General features: G+C 39.6%; 2 protein-coding genes across 4 annotated transcripts in view; both read left to right on the top strand.

Moving 5' to 3' along the window:
• Positions 1-3,829, top strand: part of LOC104956039 (LIM and senescent cell antigen-like-containing domain protein 1) — a 30,376-nt gene extending 26,547 nt beyond the window's left edge. For both annotated transcript variants that reach the window (XM_010783476.1, XM_010783475.1), the window contains exons 8-10: positions 324-372; positions 621-696; positions 2,268-3,829. In XM_010783476.1, the coding sequence (XP_010781778.1) occupies positions 324-372; positions 621-696; positions 2,268-2,382 (240 nt within the window). In that variant the 3' untranslated portion in view covers positions 2,383-3,829. The remainder of the gene's footprint in view (positions 1-323; positions 373-620; positions 697-2,267) is intronic.
• A 643-nt stretch (positions 3,830-4,472) lies between these two features.
• The window catches only part of ranbp2 (RAN binding protein 2), a 21,680-nt gene continuing 14,724 nt past the window's right edge, over positions 4,473-11,428 (top strand). For both annotated transcript variants that reach the window (XM_010783477.1, XM_010783478.1), the window contains exons 1-9: positions 4,473-4,679; positions 5,602-5,669; positions 5,767-5,878; positions 7,088-7,240; positions 7,493-7,723; positions 7,846-7,988; positions 8,415-8,610; positions 9,407-9,547; positions 9,772-9,931. In XM_010783477.1, the coding sequence (XP_010781779.1) occupies positions 4,608-4,679; positions 5,602-5,669; positions 5,767-5,878; positions 7,088-7,240; positions 7,493-7,723; positions 7,846-7,988; positions 8,415-8,610; positions 9,407-9,547; positions 9,772-9,931 (1,276 nt within the window). In that variant the 5' untranslated portion in view covers positions 4,473-4,607. The remainder of the gene's footprint in view (positions 4,680-5,601; positions 5,670-5,766; positions 5,879-7,087; positions 7,241-7,492; positions 7,724-7,845; positions 7,989-8,414; positions 8,611-9,406; positions 9,548-9,771; positions 9,932-11,428) is intronic.

Raw genomic sequence — 11,428 nt, forward strand, 5'->3', positions numbered from 1 at the left:
ATGTCCCACAATGCTTCTCATTGTGTGTAGATGCGCAATGAAGAGACTTGCTATTATTTTCCCTAGACTTCTGCTTTCATTATTTATTCATTATTTTATATTTATTATGTATTTTTATATAATCTTAAAGTTACCACCGGCCCTTTGAATGCAACCAAGTCGATTTTTCCCCACCTAAACCATTCTACGTTTTTGAAATGCCTCTGTAGCGTGTGCTTGTTTGCATGTTTTTTGACCATGGCATGTTATATGAGCCATGATTAAATGAAAAAAATGTGCTGCATTTTGCTCACTCTCTGTTTCTCTCCCTTCATCTCACTCAGCTGTTTGGAGACGTGTGCTACCACTGCAATCGTGTTATTGAAGGAGATGGTGAGAACATTTAAAATATATAATGTTTAAGTGGGTAGACTGCTCGTGAGATTAGGGTTTATCAGAGCACTTTTGACCTTCTCTCATTTTTTAAACGTATTTTGATCTCTATATCGAGTGCAGATTGCTTGTCTTGTAGATTTCTCTTGAAAATGTTTTGAATTCCAGACTGAATCCATTTAACTTTTAGTCACATGATTTTAATCTCGAGCAGTGTCTCATGTGAGTGTTTCTTCTATTTTTATCAGTGGTGTCTGCTCTCAACAAGGCTTGGTGTGTCAACTGTTTTGCCTGCTCTACCTGCAACACCAAGCTCACCCTCAAGTAAGTAATACACACGTCTAAGATACACCATCACAGTATGTTTGGTACAGATTTAGTATTAGTTTAAGTCTCTGAAGACTCACATGGCCAAGTCCACTCTTCTCTTGTACATTTTCTCTTTCTCAACTTTCCTGCATCTGTGACTATTTGCTGCAGTCTTAATCCCTTGTCTGGGGGACTGTTTGCTCCACATCTCCCCCTTCATCATCTCTCTTCTGTGTCCCCTTGTGTGTATCTCCTGCTTTACCTTTCCTTCCTTTACCTGCTCAAACTTTCTTCTCTCCTTTCCTTCTCGTCCTTCTTCTTTACTCCATTATTGCCTCTTCCTTCCCTCCTCTTTCTCCTTCACAACCCTTCCCATCTCTCCCCCCTCCCTGCTCCGCCAGGGATAAGTTTGTGGAGGTGGATCTGAAGCCGGTGTGTAAGCACTGCTACGAACGCCTGCCGGACGACATGAAACGCCGGCTGGCCAAGCGTGAACGCGACGTGAAAGACAAGAAGAAGAAATCACTGATACCCATGTGTTTGTGATCCGCTCTTTTTCCTTTCTCCTCACTTCCACTGTTCTTCCTTTGGTCAGTTTCCATCTTTATTTTCTGTTTCTGTTCTTTTGTTGTGACTTTTTCATCATTTTTCAAGCATGCTCCATGACAACATTTTATTACTCATATCCCTCTAATACGTAGTCTAGGTCAAATCATGAAAGCAAACATTTAATAGGTGAATAAGAACAGGTTGTTTGAGTGGACACAAATGAGTTGATACCTATTAGCCTGAAACAGTGTTTAGGATTAGGGCTTGTTACTGCTGCTATGCAAACAGATCAGTCACATGGTGAGGGAATTGCGTTGTTTCTTGGGACTCCCGGTCTGTCTGGGCGTAGAGATTAAAGCTGTAATCACTTCCGGCAGCTTTCTGGCCACAGCTGTGGAAGTGCTGAGGTCTCTCCAGGTTTAACACGTGCCCTATCCTGCCAGAGATTAACTGCTTGGAGCAAATGTTGTCCGGGACAGCTGGGGTGAGAGCCTGCCAGAGTTAATGGAATAAAAGGACTAAACATGATTGTTTTCATTCAAGCAATTGAAGCAGTTATTCAAAAAATATTCCATGTGCTACAATGTCTAGAAATCGATTTAAATGTGTGTCTTTATATCTGTATCCAGGTTTACACAAACATTCATTTTTAACATTTTCCCAAGTTTTACTTGAAATTAGCTTCAAAATGGTGGCTGTAAAAGATGTACACAATAGGGGAAATTCAATTCAGAATGTTTTCACTGGGTTTATCAACAATTTGAATCTACAAAAAGCTATTTGTCAGGAACTATACAAAAAACATTCTATTCATTGCGTCCATCAAACTCCTATGTTTACTTTCATAACATAGTGAAGTGACTATGTAACACTTGCGCTTCTATTGGCTAGCGCGCCAACACATTGTTCGTGATAGGCTAAGGGCATCTTTAACCAGTTGACCAATCACAACAGAGCAGGACAGCTAACCAATCAGAGCACACTGGGTACTGGTTTCATCCAAACTGTAACAGCGTCTGTCCCTCTCTCTTCCACAGGAACAAGTTTGTGGAGTTCGACATGAAGCCCGTGTGTAAGAAGTGCTACGAGAAGTTCCCTCTGGAGCTGAAGAAGAGACTGAAGAAGCTCTCTGAAACTGTTGCTCGGAAGTAAACACACAGCAGAGCAGCTATAGGAAGGGACAAATAGATTAGAGATGCAATTCCGAATTGACAATCGTATGTTAGATTTTGGTCGGTTATTTCAGCAGAACGCACCGCTTCTTGTCCTTTCAATCGCAGAGGATAATTTAAATAGCCTGAAACTGACAGATGGCCAACAGGCAGATTGTTGGTCAGTCAGCCAGGTTATACTTTAACCTCTTTAGTGCCTTTAAACATAAATACTGCACTGTATATCTTTCACATGCTTGCCTTATTTCACTATATGTATTAATCCTGGTCCTGTATTTCAAAATGGAATGTGAGCTTTAAGAAAGCATAGAAACATGAGAGTAATAAAAAAAAGGCTGTTAAACTGTTTGCCACCTTGCTTCATAATGAAAATTACTTTTGACTTATTTTACTGATACTCTCGTATAAAAGAGTTAACCCAAAGACAGTTGCGCAAAATACAGTTTTATTAAATGTGTATATATAGTGTCTCAATAATGTCCTGTTTTCTACCAACATGTATTATTTTATGGATTATTAATGTGTATTTTCTTTAATATTATGCTAAATGAGATTTTGAATTTTCGACATCATACTATCCTGATGAACTGGCTTGCTGCAGTGATGAACTCAGCCAGCAGTTCTTATGTGCAATGCATTAAATGTGTAAAACAATCTCTATTCACTGAGTTGCTAGTTTTCACCCCTACAATCTAATATAAAATAATGCAGCAGTAACAAATATATAACCCAAGTGTAAACAGTTGAGTTTTTTTTCATCAGCTTTAAAGTTACAGTAGAGATAATGAAGCAACACCTCTGAAATACTGTCAACAAATACTGAACATAATGAGATTCACAGTAACAGGACTTATTGCATGGCAACTGGTAACTGTGTGTCTGGCAGCATGTTCAGAAACCGGATGTAGGAGTATTGATAGATGTTGGAGAACATGTGCCTCTGCTGTTTGTAATCCAGAGAAAGTGATCCTCTTAGAGAGGTGTAGCGACTTCCTCAGGGCTCAGACCCTCTTAGGAGAGAAAGCCAACTGTACCTAATGGAAAAGTAGTTTCACTAATCATCATAATTTCATCATAGAACGTTTATATTTGACATAATAGTTTAATAATAACACACATTCCACTATTTAATGGAAATACAAAGCCTTTGTTGATAATACTTTCACTATCTGTGTCACAAAATGTTTTAATGTCATGTAGAATTACAAGTACCCTCTTAACGTCAGTTCCCATATCTTGCAGGGCAACTGAGATGACTACACAGACAAACAAAACAATGCTTTTATTCTGTATTTTATCATTACAATGCTTGTCAAGGAACAATATTTATTCATGTAATCACACCAAAGTGCATGTCCTAGACTATTTTTCATTATATCTAAGGTCATTTTGTCAATTCATCTGAATAAACATGTATGTCAATGCTACCTGTGTGTATGTTTTTGATTTGCATTGTCCTACCTTTCTACGAGTGTAACATGGCATTACAATTTGTTGTTATATATGGTTTCCACATGATATATTGAAGCATATAATAATAATAATAATAATCAGATGTTTTATGCTAAGATACCATTGCTCGGATAAGAATATAGGATAAAAAAAGACATTGAGTGACTGTTGTGGTACTTTCCCCCCCCATTTTAGCTGCATAAAGCACAGACAACACTAAAATAACACTATCGTATGGTACTTGATTAATCCACTCTCTACTTTAACTCACACTGATGAAGGCAATATGCATGGTTTGAAAAATAACATGCAACCATTAATGGATGTCTATATTCCCCATATCAAAAAAGAAACATAAATGGTTTGCAAAATATAATGTGCATTTCTATTGGTGTTTGATTGTTGTTATTTATAATAATTTCATAAAGTGTTTCTTGCAGAATATTTCAAATACACTTTAATGCCGAGGTCCAGAAGGTTCCCCCAGCCAGCCCACCACATCTCCTTCAAAATAAAGTGCGTCATCGTGCGTCACTGAATTCTCGGTTTTCATTGGTTAGTGGAGCGATTCAAGGGAACTCACGGCCCACGTGACCCGCTTGCAATTTGATGGTAATGAGACTGCGCAATGTCGCTATGGGGAGTTAACGTTACGGAGTAACCGATATTAATGTAATTTTTTATATTTTGTGAATTCACGGTAATACATGCCCATTAGTCAGCCATTTTGGAAGAATTCTCTGTTTGGAAGTCATGCGGCGGAGTAAGTTTGAGGTGGACCGGTACGTCTCCACAGTACAGAGTTCCTCTCCCTCACTCAAAGAGGTAAGTTGAGCCGCCGGAGCTAATGTTAGCATGTTGCTGCCATCATGTCAGCCAGCATGTGTCAGCCAGCCGGTGTGAGGAACTAACCAGAGTCGAATTAACAGTACTTGTTGTTTTGATTTAGTTGCTGTTAAACCCGTTAGGTTGTATTATGTGTTCCGTGTAACCGCTGGTCCCCGGCTAGCAGTGCCAGCTAACCGGCAGTTAACGGCTCGTCGTGTCCTCCCCTTTGCACTGAATCGCGCGGCAGCAGCGCTAGCTAAGGTAGCCATGCTACTTAACTCAGCCGTCACTCCCATATACTTTGGCTACTTGTACAACAACATGGCTTCAACCGCCTTGTTAACAATAATATATGTCGGTTGATAGGTGCTTCATGTCAAACCTTTATTCAGAAATCGTCTGCCTTTTAACAGACTATAATATCTGTGAAGAGAAGTTACTGTACTGGTACACCACCAACTTTACGTTTAGTTGCAATCAACATTATCGGAATCCTTTACGGTGGTGAAATTGACAGCACTAAGCCCACTTAGTTATCTAGTTTGAGCTATTTGACATTGTAGGAATAAGGGCACTGAATCACACTAAACTGTACGAATGATATATAATACAGAGCAGAATTTGTATTACTTATATTGGGGTGTTTGTTGTGAAGAACCCATAGATGTGACCAACAGAATACATACCTATATTGTCCTAAACACACGCTCTATTTGGCAAGGAAGGTAAAATAAGAGGTGAAGACAATCCTATAACCCTAAGTTAACAATATGTTTGTATGAGGAGTCATTTGTTTTACCATGTCATCATCCCTGTGCCTGCTTGCTAACATAACAAGCAAGATAATTATGATTATCATTACTCACAACATTGCTGAATGGTTCACTGAAATGAAACTTCAATGTTTATTTTTCCACAGAAGCCCATCAAAGGGTTTTTGTTCGCCAAGTTGTACTTTGAAGCAAAGGAATATGAACTTGCAAAAAGGTAAGCACACAAGCTTCCCCATGGTTTTCTCTTGTGTTATAGCTTCTTAAGAAGTCTGTTTTTATATTATATCTTGCATATTCTTTGCTCTTTTTAGACACGTATCAGAGTACCTCAAAGTCCAGGAGAGAGACCCGAAAGCCCACAAATTCCTTGGACAGCTCTATGAGAGAGAGGGAGACATCAACAAAGCCGTAGGATGTTACAAGGTAGGAAGAAGATGTCACTGAAAAAACAAAACTTTATGCCTAAAGAAAAAGATGATCAAAGTCTGCTATACACCTATTCATCATGAACTGTATTGTACAATTCAAGTACCATCTTTTTTAGTTGTTGTTACATCAGGATTGAGACATTTTACAGTTTAAGTTACAAGATAAGTTTATTTTACATTATTTTTGTTTTTGCTCCACGACACATTCGATTTAGAATAAAACAAAGTACCAGTGATAAGCTTTAGAATAATTAATAGTAAAATAAATTGTCACGAAATATTAAATTGGTTCATAATGTCACATCAATTTAGGTGGGATTCATTAAAAAATAAGAGTAAATGCATTTAACCAGCAACAGTTAACACGGTTCCTGGTTAACTACGATCATTCTCGCCAGGATTTTAGGTAAGGTAATTGGCATTTAATTCCCCTTCCTATTACACATACATACAAATGATTGAATGTCAAGGCAGCCAACCCTAAGGCGTGGATGGAAATCTGTGTCTTGCATTATTACAGATCCTTTGGCGGCCAGGATGTGACTTCTTTATTTCTAGTCATTCAGTTTCCTTTTATTTTTAATGTCAGACTCCCAATTAGGTGTGTCAGCATAAATGTGTACCTGTCTATCAGGTTAGCCTAAACACTTCTCACTTATGCTTGTCACGTCCCATTGAAAAGAGCTAAATAAATGCATTAACAGCTATGCACTAAAAACAATATCAGTTAATTAGTTAATACAGACTAATGTACACTCGCATAATTAGTTCTTGCTGTTATGACTTTGACTTTCAGTATACGGGCTAAAACATAATAAAGGCATACATACCTATGGTCATTGACATCCATCTAGCTCTAGTCTAAATAAATGTGGCCCCGGACTCTGTTGTACATAGAAAATAATCAGACATGTATTTATCACAGTGTGAGGAGGAGGTGTCAAGTTTCTGTTATCACAAAGTAAAAAGGCAACATCTGGCAGAGCATGCGATGGACATGAGAGGATTCCTTAAATAAACTGATCTCCACTACTGATAAATTGACATTGAATTCATTAGACATTCAATTTAAATAATTGTTTCCCACTTATTTCTAATGTTATAGATGTTGTTTTTGGAAGGGCATTGCCGTTTAATATAACCTGACTGAATGCTTTTGTATAAACTGACACTAGTATGTCTGCACTTCTATGTGTGCTTGCAGCGGTCTGTGGACTTAAATCCAGGCCAGAGGGACCTGGTGCTGAAGGTGGCCGAGTTGCTGGTCAGTAAGCAGGAATGTGACAGCAGAGCAGAGTTTTGGGTGGAGAAAGCCGCCAAGCTCCTGCCAGGAAACCCTGCAGTCTTCAACCTGAAGGTGAATCTCCATTCTTCTGAGTCTCCAGTTATCCCTCCTTTAATCACTGCATCAGTAAACTGCCATCTGAGGCCACTCTTTTAACTTGTTTTGAACTCAAAGCACTCACTCTAACCCCTCCCACTTTATTTAAATTATATTTTCTGTTCCTGAACAGGATTTACCTTTTATCAGCATATATTTGCATATTATTTAAAGTAAGAGAGGCTGCCACACTGACTGTCTTTGGTCTATCTATGCCGCTCTGTACAGGAGCGTTTGTTGAGTCGCCAGGGCCAGCCGGGATGGAACCGGTTGTTCGACCTCCTTCAGGCAGAGCTGGCAGTGCGGCCAGCTGACGCTCACGTTAACGTGAAGCTGGTGCAGCTGTTCTGTCAGGACGGACGGCTGGATGAAGCCGTTAAGCATTGCCTGGCTGCTGAGAAAAAGGGCATGCTGAGCAACAGCCTGGACTGGTACACAGTGGTGGTGCGCACACTGCAGGTCAGCAAAAAATGGCAGTAGTAGAAGTTTACATTTTAAAAGCTTCTATGGTGTTCTGTATTTCATATTTTTAAGTCTAACTTCCTAATAACACAAAAAACTAATGTACGGCCTTTTTGCAGGAGTATCTAGCTCAGCCCAGCGTCACTAGCAATGACAAGATGTGTCGGCTGCTGCAGAGAGAGCTGCTGTTGGCCCACTGCGGCCTGCTGAGAATCACACTGTCTCAGAGCAGCATGCAGCCCAGCCTCGATGCTCTCACAGGGTAGGTCAATTCCGCCCAACACACTTTCTTTATGCTGTATTTATACATCCTAACTTCTTGATAACAATCGTGTTTAAAGTCAAAATCTCTACACTTACAAAAGACGAATAGAAAAATCAGGCATTTTGGATGTTAAATGAACTTTAACAGCATTAACACGTTAATACGTTTGACTTGGTGGTTGTCTTGTGTCTTCTAGAGTGTGTATTAAAAGACAAGTAAATTAGTTTAAGTCCAAAGGCAGGTTTTGGTTTTTGAGCCTTTGAGTTCAAATAAGGTGTCTTTCACAAAAACCATACCATTTTAATTACTATACCATGGTGGTTTACGTGACCACGTCACCTTTATTTGTTTCAGTGTATACACTAAAGCCACTACATGGCTGCAAGAACGGCTGTATGTTAAAGTGTGTTTGTGTGTGTTTAGTTTTGACCAGGTTATGCAGACGCTGAGCAGCATCGCTGGCCAGCAAGCAGACGATCTTTGCGAGGTGTTTGTGGAGATGCGAGGTCACCTCTACCTGCATGCTGGCACCCTGCTGCTGAAGCTGGCTCAGGATCACCAACAGACCTGGAGGGCCATCATTGACCTGGTTGCACTCTGCTACCTGCTGGCACACCAGGTACGGACACAAAAAGGGCTAGCCTTATACCACAGTCATTAACAAATGTTATATTTTTGTTCAGGCTGATTCCTTTTAAGATGTCCAAAACAAATTACCGTAATTTTCGGACTATAAGCCGCGACTTTTCCCCCATTTTTCGACGCTGCGGCTTATATAACGGTGCGGCTAATCTATGGATTTTTACCGCTAACGGCCACTAGGGGACCTCCTAAATCTATGGATTTATACAGCTAACGGCCACTAGGGGACCTCCTAAATCTATGGATTTTACAGGTTACAGTCCACCACCTTTAACTCTATGGGCTCTATGGCCGGTCCGCGGACCCCGACCTTTAAGCGGCGGGTTCCAGCAGGAAAAGCTGGAGGCCGGAAAAGAGTGAGACAGGTAGCGCGCAAAAGTAAAAGTGGAACCGAGAGTGGTATGCCGCTGCTGCGGCTTATATTCAGGTACGCCTTATAGTCCGAAAATTACGGTATAAGAAATCCTACACATGCTGTTTTTTTTTTTTACTTTATAGAAATGTAATCGTCTGTTTTAAAGATGATAATGTTGTATGTTTCCTTAGCTTTTTACTTTAAAAAAAAAAAAAGCAACAGCTTCAAACAATGTTCAAGTGTTGATAAAGTGGGAAATTGTTCCCTATTTATATTAAGGGGGAAAAAAAGCCTAATATGGATCTTAAAAGCTAAACGCTCTAATTCCCTTTTTTTTAGATGAATTTGAGTGATTTTATTTCTGCAGCCAAGACAAGAAACATTTGAATACAGTTGTTGTTTTTTGTCCTTCCACCAGGTCCCCAGACCAAAGCCTAAAGTCTCCAAAGGAGAGCAGTCGGCCCCTAAGCTCCTGGAGCTGCTGTCCAACGACCGACAGAGTCAGGCCGGACACATGTTGCTCAATCTGAGCACAGATTCATCCACTTTGATCAGAGAGGTCTGTTTGTGTGTGCGGATACACTTTAGCTAAATGTTGTAGCCTGTGTATGCTTGAATGAAAAGTACATGACCAAGTCTGCATGTGCAAACTTGTGAAACTAAGATACGGTGCATGCTTCCCTGTAACAACTATGTAAGGTCCTGCATCAGACATATCACTGATACGCTGAACGTGTATGTTTATGAATGAATTGTACCTGATTTGATTATTTGTCTGCATAGGTAGTGGAGGCGTTTGGGAATCGTAAAGGTCTGGACTCTCTGTTTGAACTCCTGTTTGGATCACAGGCCTCCACCTCATCTTCCTTTATCGCCAACGATGACATTCGTTCCATCAACACCATGGCTCCAGAGCTCTCTCAACTCGCCAAATGTGATGCTGGTACGAAACTATCGTTATTATAATTAATATTCGCCTGAGCACTAAAGTAGCCACATGATCTCTTCAGGGGTTTTTAAGGTCCACATTTATTGTTAAATCTTGCAGATATTTTAGCATTTAGATGTTTTCATCGAGTCCGTATGTATCAAAAGTTGTATCATTTGCAAATAAATGTGTAATTACAAGGACTGCACGATTTACTAAAATGTACTAATTGCGATGATTTTTACAATTATTGAAATTTCAATATCATTTACAGTCAGTGATGCAAACTTGTCACCTTTCGGCGAAATTCGCTGTTTTGAATCCAAAATAGGTCGTTTGTGTGATTCATGTAGATCTGCAATAAAAATATTTTTGGGGTATGGGATCTGGGACCCGGAGTAATCTGCGGCCGTGAGCTGTCATGTGCCATCATGACACGCATGGTGTTCTTTTTTTATATATTATAATGAAGTACGAGCTGTGTGCTCGAGTCTTCCTGCCTGTCGGCTCTGCTCATGGATGTATAATAAAGCTCTGCTGCTCCGAGATGATGGTCTAGCTTCAGCAGCTACATTACCTACGGGTGCGTTCGTTAATATTAACTGTGCGGTCCAGAGTCACTGTGGCACAGACTGGACCGCTGGTGAACAGCTGTTAGAACGGGCCGTTCAGGTGTTCTGAGCAGAGCTCCCTGTCGGAGCGGCAGAGCGTGATGTGAACTGAAAAGTTTTTCTGTGGCAATATTATTTAAGGAATCGTTGAGCTAGCTAGCTAGCATATATTGTCAGTATCTGCTAACGTTAGCTTTAGCCTTCTATTTCTAATAGTTTTTTTCATAGGCTATAAACAGAGGTGGTATAAGTAGTATATATATATATTATATATATATATATTGTACTTGAGTAAAAGTAGAAGCACTCAGATCTTGTTCTTGATTAAAAGTAGAAGTACTCAGATCTTGTATTTGAGTAAAAGTAATAGTACCAGAGTCTAGGAATACTCTGTTACAGTAAAAGTCCTGCATTCAAAATGTTCCTAAAGTAGAAAAGTATTATCATCAAAATATAGTGAAAGTAGCGACAGTAAAAGTAGTCATTGTGCAGATTGGTCCATTTCAGAATAATATATATGATATGTTTTATAATGATTGATCATGAAAGTGTTCTCAAAGCTGGTAAAGGTGCAGCTAGTTTGAATGACTTTGTATACTGCAGGGTAGCTTGTGGATTTACTCCAGGTGGAACTAAAGTCTGAAGACACGTTCCGAAATCAGAAGATAGAAATATCGGTGTACCACATTTCATTTGGATATCAAGTATTGAGTTTGTTCATGTATGAACCACGTGTTAAAACTCTATAGAACATGAATAAATATAAAAGTTACAGAAACGATGACAACAAGAAGATGAGTGATGTCAAGTCTCCTGTCACCACCATGAAATGAGGAGATGTACATAAATTATGGAAATCAATAGGAAATGTCTACACCACTTTACTACACTTATATATTAG

Source organism: Notothenia coriiceps, unplaced genomic scaffold, assembly GCF_000735185.1.
Source record: "Notothenia coriiceps isolate Sejong01 unplaced genomic scaffold, NC01 NC01_scaffold00025240, whole genome shotgun sequence".
Lineage (NCBI taxonomy): Eukaryota > Metazoa > Chordata > Actinopteri > Perciformes > Nototheniidae > Notothenia > Notothenia coriiceps.